The 18,544-nt window shown below is 38.1% G+C and overlaps 1 protein-coding gene across 13 annotated transcripts in view; it reads right to left on the bottom strand.

Annotated features, from left to right (window-relative positions):
• kmt2e (lysine (K)-specific methyltransferase 2E) overlaps positions 1 to 18,544 on the bottom strand; it is a 115,581-nt gene that overhangs the window by 63,592 nt on the left and 33,445 nt on the right. For 9 of the 13 annotated variants that reach the window (XR_013500187.1, XM_078235667.1, XM_078235663.1 and 6 more), the window contains exons 3-7: positions 12,318 to 12,522; positions 7,795 to 7,909; positions 4,593 to 4,822; positions 3,401 to 3,481; positions 3,250 to 3,308 (exon numbers count right to left, since the gene is read on the bottom strand). Coding sequence is in view for 12 of the 13 variants with exons in the window: in XM_078235667.1 (XP_078091793.1) it covers positions 3,250 to 3,308; positions 3,401 to 3,481; positions 4,593 to 4,822; positions 7,795 to 7,909; positions 12,318 to 12,394 (562 nt within the window). In the remaining variant the exon portion in view is untranslated. The remainder of the gene's footprint in view (positions 1 to 3,249; positions 3,309 to 3,400; positions 3,482 to 4,592; positions 4,823 to 7,794; positions 7,910 to 12,317; positions 12,523 to 18,544) is intronic. The other 4 variants (XM_078235660.1, XM_078235661.1, XM_078235656.1 and 1 more) reach the window with 1 other exon arrangement.

Genomic DNA, 18,544 nt, shown 5'->3' with positions numbered 1-18,544 from the left:
TCCCTTTGTGTTTCTGATTTCCTAAGCATTTTCCCATTTAGAAAATAGTCTATGCCTCCATTCCTCTTTCCAAAGTGCATAACCTCACACTTTTCCACATTGTATTCTATCTGCCACTTCTTTGCCCACTCTCCTAACCTGTCCAAGTCCTTCTGCAGCCCCCCCCCCCGGCTTCCTCAATACTACCTGTCCCTCTACATATCTTTGTATCATCTGCAAATTTAGCAACAGTGCCTTCAGTTCCTTCCTCCAAATCATTAATGTATATTGTGAAAAGTTGTGGTCCCAGCACTGAACCCTGAGGCACACCACCAGTCACCAGCTGCCATCCTGAAAAAGACCCCTTTATCCCCATTCTCTGTCTTCTGCCAGTCAACCAATCCTCTATCCATGCCAGGATCTTACTCTTAACACCATGGGCACTTAATTTATTTAACAGTCTTCTATGCGGCACCTTGTCAAAGGCCTTCTGGAAATCTAAATAAATCACGTTCACTGGCTCTCCTTTAACTAACTTCTTTGTTACCTGCTCAAAGAACTCTAACAGATTTGTCAGAAATGACCTCCCCTTGACCGTCCCCACAACTGAAGTAAAATTGGCTGATTTGTAGTTAAAACAAGTTTCTCCCTCCTGTTTTAAATAATGCACTGACATCCATAAATTTCTATTAGAGCTTCACACTATCAGCATATCAATGAAAGATGATCTACAAGTCTGTGCATTTTAACCAGTGGTTGAAATTGTATAAATAAGAGAGGAACCAAACAAGTGTAGTCCCATCAAGCTGAACAATGGTGAAGAGGAATTGGAATAGGATGGGCAACTATGGACTACATAGAGGTCAAGGAAGATGAGGCCGCAATCAGAGTGTTTGTGACTTTTAGGGCTGTTCTGGTGCCATGAGAGGAGCAGAAGCCTGAGTAGACAAATGAAGCTGAAAGAGAGATAAGCAAAGATATGGGAGATAACAAAATGTTCAAAGACTTTGAAGGAACAGGCAAGGAGGTTGGAAATAGGGGAGGTAGTTTGGAAGGACATAGATTGATAGTGGATTTTTGAAAATGTCGTTGAAAGGGAGGAGATATTACTTGAGGACAGGAAAACATTAGTGCTTCTGCACTGTAGGAATTCTATGATTCTAAGGTCAACTGATGCCCTTTTCTTCCAGCAGGCTCTCTTTTTCACCATCTGGTAATTTATTTTGTCCTCTGCTTTTTCCACATCCCTCCCAACTGCTTGTCTCCAGCAGCGAGAGCTTTCCATGTATCGACTCCTATCCCAGTCAACTTGAAGACTTACTCGCAGGCACCTTCGTATCGCAGATACGAATAACCTATGGGTCTCGGCTGACAGAAAGCTCACCACAGAGCAAGTCTTTGGGGATGCGGCCATCATACATTTGGCTCATATAATGAGCCAACAGAGTTGCCGCTTACTCAAGAGGGCAAATATGTTGGGGATCCCTGCTGCACTGCCATATTTGGCACTCTTGCAGGAAATGTTCCAAATTCATCTGAGGCAGCGAAGGAAGGTGCAGCAAACTAATAAAGATGTCTTACACAATGTTGCAAGAAAGTTAGAATTGTAGAGTACCTTATCAATTAGATAAGCAGTTACTTGTTTGTAGATGGAAACCAGAAGTACAGCAAAAGTACAGTTGACAAAAATGCAAAATAAAATTAACACTGGTTATTCAGGAAAACTCTCAGACTGAACAAGTGAACTTGCAGCTGTTTCAAATGGTAGAAAAAATTAAAATGAAATTGAGTGGGAATGGGTGGGAGATCACACTAGGAAAAAGGAAAATTACAATAGCCGGATCTTACTGGAATGGGTCACCTCATGTCATGTGCTGCTACATAGATATTTTTCTTCACCATTCAGCTCAAAAAAATGTTTGTATGTACCCTGCTGTTTGCATCAGCTGATAATAATTTGATGAAGTTAAAGAGAAATCTTGAACTTCAGAGAATGGAGAGACTGACTTATCTCCTTAAACATCAAAACTGATGAACTGAGAAAGAAACAAGAAGATAGACAAAGAGGGTGACTGAATTAATGAAATCGGATACAAAAAGAGAATTTAAAAAGGAGAGACAGGATTATGAAGGGATGGAAAAAGTAAATAAAATTTGACATTTTTAAAATCTCTACTATATGCAGGAATTAGATTGCACAGTTTAAACTTCTCCCTTTATAGGCCAGAGATTTTTTTGGCATTGCATTAAAATTGATCAGATTCTTAAAAAAAATTATATTAAACTCCAGCTCTAACCTTCTGTGATGAGTTGAATGGGCAATTAATGGGCAAATGCAACAAGTTTTAAAAAATAACAGAGGGACTAAGGATGAAATGTCATTTATGCAAAATAAATAGTGCAGCATCATAAACTGTGCAGTAAATTCTAGCAATTTGCAGCTCACAGCTCATCTCTTAATCCCCTGCCTGATTTGGACATTACTTGCGAAATGTATCATTAGCACGCTGTTGTTTTTCAGCAAGATCTAGCCCAATTAATGCAACAAACTCTCTGAAGGGTACAGGTGAAGGAAGAGGCTTTTGCTGGTGGGATTCATTGTTTGTGACAGTGTGCCAAATCCAAAGTCCGAATTCCTGCAAACTTCCAAACCAGTCCAGATCCGGCCTCACTTCTTGATCGGATATCAATTTGGAACCCTGAACAGAAAATAAGGGCTTTGTCTCTAGTTCCAAATCATGCACAGCGGAGAAACAAGTCATGACTGTACATTGTAAAATATATTTTGCACGTTGGCGCACATGATTTTTATTTTTATTTTACAGGATGTGGGTGTTGCTTGATCACTGCTCCCTTAACTGAAGTGGACTAAGAGTTAACCACATTGCTATGGGTTGAAGGTCGCAGTATAGGCTAATTCAGGCAGGAATGGCATAATCGAACTGAATGGGTTTTTACAACAATTCAGTAGTTTCATGGTCACCTTTGCCGATATCAGCCTTTTAAAAAATGTCAGGTGTACTTAATTAACAAATTCAAATTACCCAGCTACAATTTGAACACATATCCAGATCAGTTCCAGATCAGGTCCAGGAACGAAACCACTTTGTTAGCAAGAGAAAAGCATGTCACTATTTGCAAGTTGTGCTGTTTGGGATTCAAGTTGAAACTAGCTCTTAGATTAATGTTTTTTTTCTGAACAGAGTGCAAGTGGTTCTCAATAATAAAGTCCTATTAAAGCATCTTTCTTTGTAATAGATTCACACATACCTGACATATTTTCCCTTTTCTTTGTTTGTAGCAACACAGCTCTGTCTCTATCCAAACACCTGGAATTACAGCATTACAGTTGTCATGAGATTTATGAACTAACGTAGTACTATTATTTTAGAAGTCTTTTATTGAAATATACTACACTCACCGAGGCTGACAACGATCGCACAGGTAAGTTTCTGGAATGTGCTGTCTATCGATACCCATGCAATCTATATGCTGCCAAACACTAAGAAAGGTAAAAATGAAAGGAACAGATCATGTTGAAAACGTCACTGCTGAAATTGCAGGCATAATTTGTAAATTACCCATGTAAGTATTTTATTCCAAACCATTACCTCTGTCTTTGATTATTTAGTTGTAATGCAACCAATTGGCTATTAACTGCTACTTATTTGTACTTTAAAAAAATCAGGGGTCATTTTGAATACTTATTATATTCGAGATAAAGACAGCATAACCATGTAACACCTTTCCCTAACAAAAGAAAAATTGAAGTCATTTACTCCAATAATTCAGGGGTTTAGATAGAGTCCAAGGTGCTAAAAGAGCCACTTACCATTCTTTGCAATGTCATATTTTCCCTAATTATTCCTGAGGACTACTCTTGCATAAATCACAAAAATCGGCTAATGTTAGATTAAGTTTACATGGATTCTCATGACAAAATTAATGAAAACAATTAAATTCAACTCAATCTAAAAAGCTTACGAGGTATTTATCATTTATCTTGAACAGAAATCCTAGAGACAATGTTATAAAGGTCAAGGAACTTACAAAAAACAAAAGAGGTTTTAAACTAGAATATCCCCAAATACTGTGTGAAATCCTTGGGCAAGTCACTTATCTAAGATTTTAGGATATGTATTCCTTATAAAAATAACAAGAAGAAGCAGATGGGTGTTTAATTTTCTCAACAATTTTCCCTCATCATCAATTAAATAGCTTCTTGGCTACTAGATGCTGTCCATCACCTCACCGTAGTGACTTTTATTCCTGTATGAACATGTACCACTAGACTATTCAACTGCTGGGAGTGTTAAAGCTAAGCTGTAACTGTCCTTAGTGCAGCAATTTTAACAGGGGAGGCCAGATGGTGATCAGGATCTGTAACCCTGGCCAATCTATCACACTTTAACCAAGGTTATTTGAGGTGAACGTTGGCATCCTCATTGGTGCCCCATTTGATGTCTGCAATATAGCATGAACCTGATCCAATCTTGTTTGGCTAAATTGGATAAACCCCCCTTTGGAGAATCCCTTTAACAAACTTTCAAAAATGAAATCATACCGTCATGTACACATAGGTGAAAGGCAAGGTGAATAGGTTGCATTCCTACCTGCATTTGTCACAACAGATCATGTATCCATCATCATGGGTGAACCCACAGATGCATCTGGTAACATCTGTGCCGTAGCTCCCATCCTCAGAAGTGCTGATCGTCGTGGCACTGGAAGTCTCATCAAAATTAGCGGTGGTGAATATGCTCACCTCATTTTTGCCTATCACCACTGTTGGAGGAGGGGAAGCAGGGGGTGTTGGCGGAGGACGAGCACCATAATTATGGTCCTATAATTGTTGAAAAGTGAGATTTCAATGTACACAATGCTATTTTCCCTCCAAATTGATTTGGTAAATTGTTTACTTTCAATGGATGTTACTGCTGAAGAATGAACCCTGTGTTAGCATCAAGCACTTCCAACCAGACAGCAAAATTCATTTGATTTTGCTCCATCAATACATCTTGGACCAAGTCTTAGAATAGCAACCCCAACTGTATTTGTGTGTCATTTCGAATTTCAAACGAATCACTCTTATAGGTTGAGCTAAGACCGTTAATTACCGTGCAATTAGAAAGATCCTTAAAATCATCAATTAAAATATTTATTTCATTAGCTTAGAATAGTTTAAGTCAATAATAATTGATCAACTGGGCCAGTGGGCCGAGATATGGCAGATGGATTTTAACTCAGATAAATGCGAGTTGTTGCATTTTGGTAAGACAAACCAGGGCAGGACTTGCATAGTTACTGATAGGGCCCTGGGGAATGCTGTTGAACTGAGAGACCTAGGGGTGCAGGTACATAGGTCCTTGACAGGTGGACAGGTGGACAGGGTGGTGAAAGAGGCATTTGGCAAACTTTATCAGTCAGAGCAATGAGTACAGGAGTTGGAATATTATGTTCCAACTGTACAAGACATTGGTATGGCCACATTTGGAGAACTGCATTCAATTCTGATCATTCTACTTTAGGAAGGATGTTATTAAACTGGAAAGGGTGCAAAAAAGATTTACAAGGATTCTACTGGGACTGGAGGGTTTGAATTATAAGGACAGACTGTTTAGGCTGGGACTTTTTTCCCTGGAGCGTAGGAGGACGAGGGGTGACCTTATAGAGGTTTATAAAATCATGAGGTGCATGGATAAGGTGAATAGCCAAGGTCTTTTCCCCAGGGTAGGGTAGTCCAGAACTAGAGGGTATAGGTTTAAGGTGAGAAGGGAAAGATTTAAAAGGGACTTGAAGGGCAACTTTTTCACACAGAGGATGGTGCACATATGGAATGAGTTGCCAGACAAGATGGTAGAGGCGGGTACAATCACAGCATTTAAAATACATCTGGACAGGTACATAGATGGGAAAGGTTTAGAGGGATATACACCAAACGCAGGCAAATGGGGCTAGTTCAGTTTAGGAAACCTGGTTGGCACGGATGAGTTGGGCCAACGAGCCTGTTTCTGTGCTGTATACCTCTCTGACTGTAATAGATTTAGACCTAGATGGTTGCAGAGTTGAAAAGGCATTGTGCTAATCCAGGGTTCCTCAAACATAACGAGCCAAGCAACCCCTAGTGAGCTTCAAAGAGCTTTGGGAAATCCCAAGCATTCTCACAGTGTCAACACCCTTTTTTTTGCCGCGAAATAGGTTTAAACACAGAAAGCAAATGTACACACTCTTTTCTAGCTGTATCTATGCATATATTAGAATTAGGAAGAGGCACACAGTCATAAATACATTCACCAGCTAAAGGAACCCGTCACCATAACCACAAGACAAGTCACCCTCCCATGTCCCCTTAACAGTGAACACACGCACACCCCAGTCTCACACCCTACTTTCACAGAATCGCTACACTGCAGAGGGAGGCCATTCAGCCCATCGGATCTGCACCAACTCTCTTGAGTATCTTACCCAGGCCCTTTCAGCTGCCCTTTCCCTGTAACCCCACACATTTACAATGGTCAATCTACGTAACCTACAAATTTCTGGACACTAAGGAGCAATTTAGCATGGCCAATCCACCTAATCAGCACACCTTTGGACTGTGGAAAAAAACAGGAGCACCCAGAGGAAACCCATGCAAACATGGGGAGAGCGTGCAAACTACACACAGGTAGTCACCCAAGGCCGGAATTGAACCCGGGTCCCTGGAGCTGGGAGGCAACAGTGCTAACCACTGTGCCACAGGTACCGCCCCTCTCATACACACTCACCCCTCCCACACAAATACAGACACATCACCCTTCCCACAGACACATACACTCACCCACCCCTTACTCCCACAGACACACACACCTTTCGCTCTCAAACTCTCGCAGGCATCGCTCACGCATTCACCCCCCTCGCACACCGCACTCACCCTTCAGAATCAGGCTAGCATCATCCATTGATCCCAAGGGGTTTCGCTCTAATTGGCCCATTTGAATTCTATAATTATTTCTAAACTATGCACGTTCAATCTGGCATTTGTCTGTCCCATGGTGGCCTCCAGCACCTCAGACATCTTGGAGCCCCGGGGTTCGCAGGCCCCAATTTCAGAACCCCTAATCTAATACACAACCCATTCTCTAACAATTAAGTTTCTAGCACAGAACTTAAATTTGTCCTGCAAAACTGACACAGTTATTGACAATCACAAATATTGTGTTATCAACCCAAAACTAAATATGGTACTATAAATACTACTATTAGCAGTATCTATAATGAAAGAAAAATATGTTTAATGCATAACTTTTATTTTTAACCATCGGTGCAATTAACCTCCAATTCAACTTTGAAAAAAATACTAATGCCATATTCAGTCTATGTTGAAACTCACTTCCTGTGTTGGTAGAAAATAACTATACTCTGAGATTGGCAGAAGTAATATTCAGTTAAGGCAGGTGTAAATGCATTTAAATGCAAATTAATTTTGAAGCTAACAAGGCTGAGTGGAATTGCAAAACAAATGCCCATTCTGTCACAAAAATCAAGCAGAGTCACTTTGTTGTATTTCAATAATAGATATTAAGCCAGAATGTACCAATTTATGAAGTAAATGAACACTTTCTAAGTAATAATAACAAGCACAGAAAAACACTGGATTTTTTACATGAGAAATGATGCAGTATTTGGTTAGAAAGTCAATAATGCTGCTTTACGAAACAACAATATAATTTGTACAGTGGCAGTTAATATTTTTTAAAGTAGTGATTCAGATCTGACCTGTTAAAAAAAAACTTAAGCAAAACAGGTAGCCATTTTATTAATTCAAAAACTTACTGCATAAGGCAAACCAATGTAACTGTGTGAATGATGAGAACTGCTGGTATATAACTGGTGCGGATAACTGTTTGACTTCTCTACTACCACAGGGCTTGCTTCTACAGATTCTGGTCTAGAAAGAGAGAAAATATATTGAATTATTCACTAAGCTCTAGATACATTGCTAGGTACATAATTTGTTGAAATGCAAATAATTAGTTCATGTTACACCTCCATTATAAATAGCCCATACATAAACTAGATTTCTATTAGAATTAGATTTATTTATCTCAAAGTCATTTCTTTTATTATTCTGTGATGCATTACAATGCTGCAGGAACATTCACTGCCATTGGGGCGCTGTTACAAAATGAAAGGTAGGAGCATTTTAAAATCCAGCAGAATACAGCACAGGCATGATTTAATTCTTGTTTTACATAATAAATGGAGGTATATTGAGTCAAATTGCGTGCATGAGAAGTATAGACATATACATACAGGCATTTCCGACAAAGCCAAAACACGTTTTGGCAAAACAAAAAGAGGAAATTACTACACTATTTTCAGGACAGCATAACAAACTCAAGTGCAGACCAGTAAAAAAATCCTTGACTTATAATTATAGATGATAAATAACACAAAGTGATTTTATTTCACCTACTTTAAGGTATTACATAACGCCTATACTTCATTTCATTGCAGAAAAATGGGAGATCTTGTGGCGTAGTGGTCTGGCCTCTGAGCCAGAAACTCCAGGTTCAAGTCCCCATCAGGACTTGGTGGCTACAGAAAGTGGTGGCAAAGTGGTATTGTCACTGGTCTAACATTCTAGAGTCCCGTGGCAATGTCCTGGGACCCCGGGTTTGAATCCCATCAGAGCAGATGGTGAAATTTGAATTAAAAAATACCTGGGATTAAAAAGTCTTATGTTTTTAACAATCTTACGATTGTTGTAAAAACTTACCTGGTTCACTGATCTCCTTTAGGGAAGGAAATCTGCTGTCTTTACTTGGTCTGGCTTACATTTGACTCCAGACTCACAGCATTGTGGTTGACTCTTACATGTCCTCTGAACAAAGGCAGTTAGGGATCAGCAATAAATGCTGGGCTAGACAGCAATGCCACATCCCATGAATGAATAAAAAAAATGTTCATGACGCAATTCAACAGGCTGATAATCAGTTCAGGAATTGTTCCACGATTCCCCAAAGGGATGAGGAGTGCGTGAAGATTGCATTTTTTTGCAAAGAGTTCTGCTGCTAAATTTTGTAGGCTATCATCACTTGGTTTGTTGGAAATGGCAAATGAATACAGAACAAATGATGTTTTCTTCACTGTGGATCAGCTGTTTCAAAACTTCCATGCAATCAGTTCAAGTTTGCATAAAGGGAGACAAGTTTTTAAAAAAAAATAATTTATGGGATGCCTTTCATCGCTGGCTAGGCCAACATTTATTACTCATCCTTGGTTGCCCTCAAGAAGGTAGTGATGAACTGCTTTCTTGAATCACTGCAGTCCCTAAGGTGCAAGTACACCCTTGGTGCAGTTAGGGAGGGAGTTCCAGGATTTTGATCCAGTGACAGTGAAGGAACGGTGATATAATTCCTAGTTGGGATATTGAGTCACAGAAAGTATGGGCACAAAAATGTGGATGCATGATAACATTCTGAAACATACTCATTATATGCTTGAAGACATCTTTAATGTTGATGAAACTGACATTTTCTACAAGCTGTTTTCAGGACGAATGCTAGCTTTCATCAACAAAAATGCCCTAGGCGAAAAAAGCTAAGCAGCAAATTATATTATGGTTTGGACCAGCATGACTAGGTAAAAAAGATATTAGAGACCGAAAATTGAAAGCCCTCAATATTTTGTGGTGGGTCATTATTATTTTGCCTTTTAGCCAAACAAACAATGTTGTGTGGATGACCAGAGTTCTCTTCAATGAATGGTTGCGTCACTTTGACCAGCAGAAAATGCATATTGATTGTTGATAACTGGAACTATTTTCAAGTACCTAAGACCAGAATTTATTGCTAAATGCTGACATCACTATAAATTAATTTCATCAGTGGATGCAGCATCTGCAGCCAACATGAACTGGGATCACACATAGATAAAAATGGTTGATCCTCGGAGAGAACCCTTTTCAGCACGGGTTCTTGGGTGCGACTGTTTAAATAAAATTTGAATGCATTTTCAATGTTCATAAGAAAGTCTTGAAGTCCAGATTGCTGAATGACATGAAAACTAATGTTGCTATGTGGAAACAAGCTGCCTCTAATCGGAGCAGAAAGGACAAAGAGACCTATTTGGATCTAGAGAAAATGGTGGTGTAAGTACCAATCCTCACCAAAAGCATGGAATCCAATTCTGTGGTCAACAGATAATCTAGGTGTCTTGATGCAAGTTTTTTTTGAGCTAAATAGTTACAGTATTCAACAAACCTAGATAACCTGATGAAATTCTCCCCTACTTTGTGGATCATCGTGCTATTGACAGAATGCAATAGAGAATGAAACAATTGAGCTTTCCAATGTGCAGTCCATTTAGGGATCAGCTTTTGATCGTGTGTGTTTCAAGATCTGCTTTAATATTTTATGGCATTATAAATGTTTTTGAATGTTCAGCCATGATCTAATTAAGTGGCAGAATATGTGCGAGGGGCTCAATGGCCTCCTGTTTGACATTCTCTATGCTGTTTCATTAAAATCACTGAAAACAAATGACTGGATAATTTCATTTTTTAAAAATTAATATTGCATACTTACAGTATTTTAGTTTCATACACAAAAGATGATCAAAACATTCTGTTACTCCATTTACTAAATTGTCTGAATTAAAAATCACGAAATTAAAATAGCCTGTTTAGGGGATTTTATCACTGCCAATCTTCTCTCATTTCCTTCTGAATGTATCAACTTCCTGTTCAGATGCAATTCCACAGAAGCCATAGCTCTCTGTCCTTACTTGAATAGCTGTTATTTTTTTGTGAGCCCTGATTGAATGTCAGGAGACTGTTAACCCTATGCATATTTCTTGGAAGTATCATGATCAGCAAGATCAGGAACAGGAACACTAACAAGTATGTTCCCTCCCTAAACTAGAAACACTGAGGCAAATGGCAGTGCACCTAATACCATTCTAGGAAACAACTTAGGGCAAAAGGCCAAACCTAGGATTGTGATGGTCTGTTTTACTCAACAATTCACCAAGCAATTAGGAGAATTTTTACAAACCTGCTTCTGAAAATCAATGCTACCATTAGGATAATGCAACTAAACAACCCATTAAGTGATTATGCACTTTTTCTATAATACTGAAATGTATTAATATATTCTGCAATGTATATATATTCTGAAATTTACTCTCATTATTGTTTCCAAGAGATCTTATTGGAGCATTTAATTGTGCCAGTGAACAAAGCTTGGTGATGGTGAAAAGTTTTAATCATATCAGAAAATTTCTGTTCTTTAATAATTTAACAGGAAAGTGCTTGTTAAAATGAACAAGTAGTTAAAAACTTCTAGGTATTATTGAATCAGTTAACAGAAAAAAAATTAAAGAACATTTGGTTAAACAAATTCTTAATGTGAATGATAAAATTCAATTTTACTCCAAACATGATAGTGTGTAATTACTGTACAAATAAATAAAACTTAGCAATGAGGTAATTGTTTTAACACCGATACTGTTCCTTCAACGATTCGCACATGTTGTTTGACAATTATTGTTAGCTACATGTTCTCTAAAGGAACATCAATCATTATAATTTACGCAACTACCAGAGAAGATTTTTTTTTTTAATTTATAAAAATGGAGTTAAGAACAGATAATAGTCAGACTTGCCCCAAAAACCATGAAGAATTTTGAACTTGAGACGGTCTAAATCAAGAGATCAGCAGCAGAAAAGCAATCAACCAACACGGAAGCAGCAGAAAATTACTGTAGCACATGTTTTGCTTATATATCCAACTGCCAAAAAGCACAATAACCTCGTTGTGGCCACGAACGTGAGTGAGCTCACATCCTTTTACACTGCTAAATGATTCCGCCCAAAGTAAAAATTATTCAACTGCTGGAGAAAGAAACAAATATTGCAACACAATACTGATTTCTTAGTAAGAACATACTAACAAAAGCTTCATAAATGAATGTGGCAATTTTCCCAAAATTAAGAACATAGTTATCAGCAGACTGGTGCCTACTAGTAATGCACTCACTGAAAAAAATGTGCACTCAACACATAACTGGTAAACAATTCGGAATTAAAACTTGGACTTCTACATTCCATTCTGTTGCTCAGTATTGCTTGAATGCATAGGATAGCTAAAACTTTAAAGCTTGGTAAGCACCAACAAATTCATAAGCTTATTTCCTGATGTTTTTAAAACTTGGACTCCTCCTCCCTTCTCAAGAACTGCAAAAAGTAAACTACAGCCATCATCTTTTTTCTGTTTTCAGATCCAATTCTTGGTTGAATGACATGTAGTGGTCAATGTATAAAAGGAATAACTTTCTATTGTAACAAGCCTCACCTTGTGCAACACTGGAAAGCTGAATTGCAACACACATTGATGACCTTCCCATTTAAGGTATGTGGTTTAATATACATTTCTTTCTTGTTTGGTATGTAGTGAGCACTGCGGTCATTGAGTCATCTGGGTTACAGTAGCTGCACGAGGGTTCCTCTTTCACTGCCTTATAGATTACACAGACACTGAACAAATTCCAGCAGAAATGCTATTCCAGTGGTATGAGAGTAGAAGGGCGGGGGGAGGGAGAGAAAGAAGAGAGAAATGGGAACAGAACAAAGTTTGGTTTGTATCAACAGTAATCAAATTGTATACATACTGTAAATATAGCTCAATATACATTTAATCAACAAACTCTTGTTTAGTGCAGAAATCAGCTAAAACCATTTCAAGTTTCAGTGCAAATCATTTATCTATATTTCCATAATCTATGGTGGATTATTTTCACAATAACCAAGATTGCGCAGAATTTGTATGAAATTGTATTTATTATAAAGATCATATGCTTTGCTTCCTCTTGTCTGCCTGACTGTGGAGAAAATTACCATTATGACTTGTTCTGATAGCTAACGTGCTCTACTTGTCAACCATTTAAAGATGGCATTGCTTAAAATGAGATTCCTTTATCTAGAAACAAGGGACATATTTAATGGTATCTAAATCCACAGTAAGTCTTTAATGTAAACATTTATTTGCAAGTTTATATCAGAAGGGTGATTTCTGAGGGTAAGTCAGTAAATTGTGATTATTAATTAATCACAATCAGTCTCTGTGATCTTTTTAATACATTGTATACGTATGAACATACAAGTTAGGAGGAACAGGCCACTTGGCCCCTTCAGCTTGCTCCATCATTCAATAAGATCATGGTTAATCTGATTGCAACCTCAACTCCACATCCCCACCTACCACCAATAACCTTTCACCTGCTTGCTTATCAAGAATCTAACTAACTCTGTCTTAAAAATATGCTTTTCCTCAAAATGCAGAGGAAGCAGAGTTCCAAAGATCACTATCCTCAGAGAAATTTGTTTTTCCTCATCTATCATAAATGGGCGACCCTTTATTTTTAAAGTGACCCCTTGTTCTAGATTCTCCCACAAGAGGAAATATTCTTTCCACATCCACACTGTCAAGACCTCTCAGTATCTTATATGTTTCAATAAAGTCACTTCTTACTATTCTCAACTCCAGTGGATAAAAGCCTAGCCTGTCCAAACTTTCTTTACAAGACAACCTGCCCATTCCAGGTATAGCTTAACTTTGTGAGCATGTAATTTATATGGAAAATACTACATTCAGAATAAGATTATGCTGATCATCAGTCTAAAGATTAACACAGTGAACTTCATTCTTTGTGCTCGTGGCACCACTAAATAAACATGCAATTTTCACTCCATTCGAAGTGAACCATTTTGTGCTTGGCACCAATTCCTGTTCATACCAATGAAGAAAAAAATGTAACAAAGGAATGCATGCAGTAAAATTGCCAGTTATAGAAAACTGAAACCCAGGACAGATCTTATGGTAGATCTTCAGGACTATGTTTCTAGTCAATAAAGATGGCTGGAACCTATGGTGTTTGGGTTACACAGCTTCTGAATGCAAAGATTGAATGTTAATTTTGAAAAATGTTAAACTTGTTGATTTGTGATGTATCTAACAGCAAACACCAGAATTTCAGATATCCTTTTTGCTTAATGGCTCAGTTCAACATTTTGAGCCAAGGATATCCTCAATTAACCGAAGCCAGTTATTTATTTTTCATTGTTTAAACGTGATCCGTTTTCCAATTAGTTCTTAACACTTTGCACTAGAGTTTGTAGCAACACTGCATGAATTTGAAAGGATTTTATTCCAATTCAAAAATATACAGAAAGCAAACTTAAAAGAAATTGGATACAGTAATTGTTTCAATTAAATACATAATTAAAAAGATTAACAGATTAAAAACATTAACTGAGATTAAACATAATTCAGCTTTTAAAAAGGGTTTGACAGTCTTATGATCTTTATTTTATATCTACATACAATCAACTGATATCTAGGTATATATTAAAACTTTCACATACAGTATGCATTTCCTGTTCATATTGCCTTTACTTCCTACGTTATAATTCTTGAGTAATGCTTTTAGGTCAACATTTAGCCATAATTCTAAAGTTGTGGACTCTTGAAACAAGGCAGTGCTGTCATATGAAGCTGTAATGTAGATCTGCTTCCACAAGATGGTGCTCTGGTTTGAGTTATGTTGGTCTACAAGTTGTTGTTGTGTCTCTCACTCCAAGTCATCTTATTTCCCAAATCTTATGTAATACAATTTATTTCCATCTTAATCTTGGCGAGATTACTTTCTCTTCTTGCAGTCCCTGATTCCGACCACCTCCAGCCATCTTTCCGATCTTGCTGGCTGTTTTTTCATTGGTTCCTAGCCAGCAAGTGCCATCTTTCCCTCATTCATAGTTCCTGCCAACTTTCACCGTCCTCCTCCTCTATGTGGCTTGCTACCTTTTCTTACTCTTTAAGCTCTAGCACTGCATGGAGAGCTTTTCAAAATGTAATTGGCAATTAGAACTTTGCTTGCAACTTCAGTACTCTATTCCAAGATCTTCTGGCCCAGTCTCCGCTCCTACCAAATGCCATTGCTGGCTGGCCCCACTGCTTTTATAATACTATATTCTTTAAAATGTTAATTGCAAGTATGTCAGACAGACAAAAGGAATAAGGATGGAGAGAATGGGAAGTAGTAATTTATAATAATGGCCATGCTGGTTGGGAGGGGAATTACAACTGACAAAGACAGTGATAAGTGGAGTAAGAGCAGAGGCACAGATATAAGAAAATGAGCCAAAAAAAGGAGAAAGGTAGAATATGAAGGACACAGTGAAAACAGTAAGATAACCATGAGACACCACATCCTCCAATTTACAAGCAAATCCACAGAAGACCAACTGCTCATTGTCATGTTGCCCCTGCATCTAAGAAGTTATAAAGAACACACTCCTGACTGTCACCATGAATCACGACTTCTCTTATCCTGTTAAGAGCTTAGAATTCACTGTAAACTTAATAGACTTTCTACCCTTGAGCAAAGTCCTTCTTTAAAACTAAAGTCAGGGATGTCGAGCTTTTTTTGCCCAATAGAAAAACCGCATCAGAGTTCACCAGCAGAGGACCAATTCTGACTTCTCCTACCCATTAGCTTCAGCTGCCATCACAACCCATCCACACCCCCATCTTGGTTAGATGTTACTTGGGATTTCCTCAAGTGGCATGAACTATAGGATTCCAAAAAGCATTTCACCAACACCAAACTTGGCTAAGAAGCCTCTATTATTTAAACAAAATTTCAATTTCTAGTTAAATATCACCATACTAAACAAGATTAAGAATGGAGAGCAGAAGCAGCTTAGGTTTACTCTCTACACTATCTTTCCCAAACAGCTGTCCTTCGCACTTCATCTTCTATCCCATGTCTTTTCCTTCTACTACCCATTCCAGCCTGCTCCCAAGACTCTGCTGTTACATTCCTGTTACCTCGGGATCAATTCTAAATCTGAAATGGTTTATAAGGTTTTAAAGCACTTTAAAACCTCAAGAGGATTCCCAGTTGGTAATGTGGCTAAACCACTATTCTCAATGGCAACCTACGCATGGTGACCATCCATCTTACCCATTCTACATCTCAGAATCCAGCTCCCCATACATCCACTGCCAGAAATCACTTACTTTTGCCACAACCCAGCAGCTTCCCCTTCTCACTTCCACACACTAACACATTACTCTCAGATTTCAAAGTACTCTCTCAGTCTCACACAATTCCAATACCCAAGGATCACACTTCCCAATATTGTCCCATTCGTTCTTTCCATGTTCCACCTCCTAATATTTCCATAGCCCAATACCAAATTCCCAACAGTACCAATCCAGTATCTTCTACTACTTCTATACAATTACCTTTCTGTAAATATTTCCTATCACCTTCCTGTATATCCAGGTCTTGAAATTAAGGTATGATTATAAAGTTCAGGACGTGTAAAACAAATAATGATGTTTACTAATTTACAATTTCAACAAAAATGTAGATGATATCACATATTTGAACTCAACTGCTGATAACATTTTGTAATTAAAACAATGTCACATATTCAATCACTATAAATTAATAGTGATAAAGTATCATAGGTTACATAATACACAAAAACGATCTTCCAAGTCACCCTGAGCACTGCCACAGAAAATCCAATCATATCGGGTTGCTCCTTGTGACAATTTTACTGCTAATATGTTAACTACAATTTGGCTAATTGTTAAACAGGATGCAGAATTATTTCAACTAACTCTGGTTGCCCTAATCATTCACTTCAATTATCCTGAGGGCAGTCTACAAAGAAAATGTATACACAGTCCATATGTATACTTGTATTCATCTAGTAAGTGATTGGTAATAGCTGCATCCACACCATTCACTGTCCAAGTTGATGTAATAATTACTTAGGCCAAGAATTGACTGGCTTGTCCATTACATCACAAATTGGTAAAACAGCATTTGGCATTCTTGACCATTTTGTCCCTTCCCAAGCACCATTTGAAGTTTGGCTGTATGTCTAATTGGAATGATCTCAAACATGAAGTCACTACCTCATATAGGTGTGCCAGCTGACAGTCTTTAGCTGCTGTAATCCTATGTTGTTGAATTTCCTCCCTAAATCTTTCTACCTCTCTTCTTCTTTAAGTTGCTCCTTAAAACCTACCACACCTTCTGAATATACCTGGGAGTCCAGAGACCCAGATCAAGATCAGGTTCAAATCCCACCACTGCAGAAAGTGAAAATTGAATTCAATTAAAAAAAACTGGAATTAAAGATCTAATAATGACCATGAAAACGTTGTCAATTGTTGTATCTCTGTTCACTAATGTCCTTTAGGGAAGGACATTCTTATCTAGTCTGGCCTACGTGACTCCAGATTCATAGCAATGTGGCTGATTCTTAGATCCCTCTATAATTAGGGATGGGCAACATCCTTTGAATTGCTCTTGTGAATTGCCTCAGAACATTTTACTGCATTAAAGACATTATATAAATGTTAAGTTGTTTTGTTGCAAAGATCTCCTCAGAGTTCAGACAAGCATAACATCCTGTCCACAAAGTTTTTTAAAAAGTTGCACTGCAGCTTAAGCACTTCCAGTGTGGAAGTGGTTAGCTCATATAGAGATCATTTATTTTTCTTTGGTTGCTTAAGTTTCATTAAGTTGCAATGTAAAATCTTACCAGCTTATCAGTTACAAGTCTCTAAACTGCATGATTTCCAAATATTTCTATGGATTTTAGCAACTTACTATTCTCCCTTATAAAGTCAGGTTTAATGGAGTGATCAAAACTTCAAAGTACCAAATGTTCAGTCAAATATAATCCAACATTGAAACATAGCTTTTCTCAAAAATTCTATTTCTTGACACATTATCAATGCAAGAAACATCAGTTTTGTTATTAAAGATCAGTGGAAGAAGCCAGCAGCTCCCCTGGCTCAACCATGCCCTTAACCTGCAGCAGTCTATTCAGCAGCAACACCATGATTATCCACAAGAAAGAATCAACATCAGATCCAAAGACCTTATCAATTACCTAGTGGATGTCATTGAACAGTAGTGCTATTTTCTATGCTGACATGTCAGCACCGTGGCAAAGTGGTTATAGCACTGCTCCCTCACAGCGCCAGGGACCCGGGTTCGATTCCCAGCTTGGGTCGCTGTCTGTGCAGAGTCTGCACGTTTCCCCCCCCCGCAAGGGTTTCTGCATGGGTTTCCTCCGAGTGCTCCAGTTTCCTCCCACATTCCGAAAGACGTGCTGGTTAGGTGCATTGGCTATGCTAAATTCTCCCTCAGGTGTACCCGAATAGGCGCCGGAGCGTGGCGCCTATTTTCACAGCAACTTCATTGCAATGTTAATATAAGCCTACTTGTGATACAAATAAATAAATTTTAAAAACTTAATGTCATGCACTACAGTGATTTTCTTCCGACCTGAAAGTTTCTTACCAAATCAATAGAAGCAGACACCCAGTCAGAGCTAGCAATCGAGAAGACAATAGCAGTAATCTTGCTGCAATGCACGGACTAAAAGTTATGTTGACCATTCACTTCTGCTCCATCGGTTTCCAATCTCTCAATTACAAATTTTAAGACAGAAAGATTGTTCAACAGAATGAATGAATTATTTTGAAAAGAG

Source organism: Mustelus asterias, chromosome 19, assembly GCF_964213995.1.
Source record: "Mustelus asterias chromosome 19, sMusAst1.hap1.1, whole genome shotgun sequence".
Classification (NCBI taxonomy): domain Eukaryota; kingdom Metazoa; phylum Chordata; class Chondrichthyes; order Carcharhiniformes; family Triakidae; genus Mustelus; species Mustelus asterias.
This window is presented reverse-complemented; position numbering and strand designations above follow the sequence as displayed.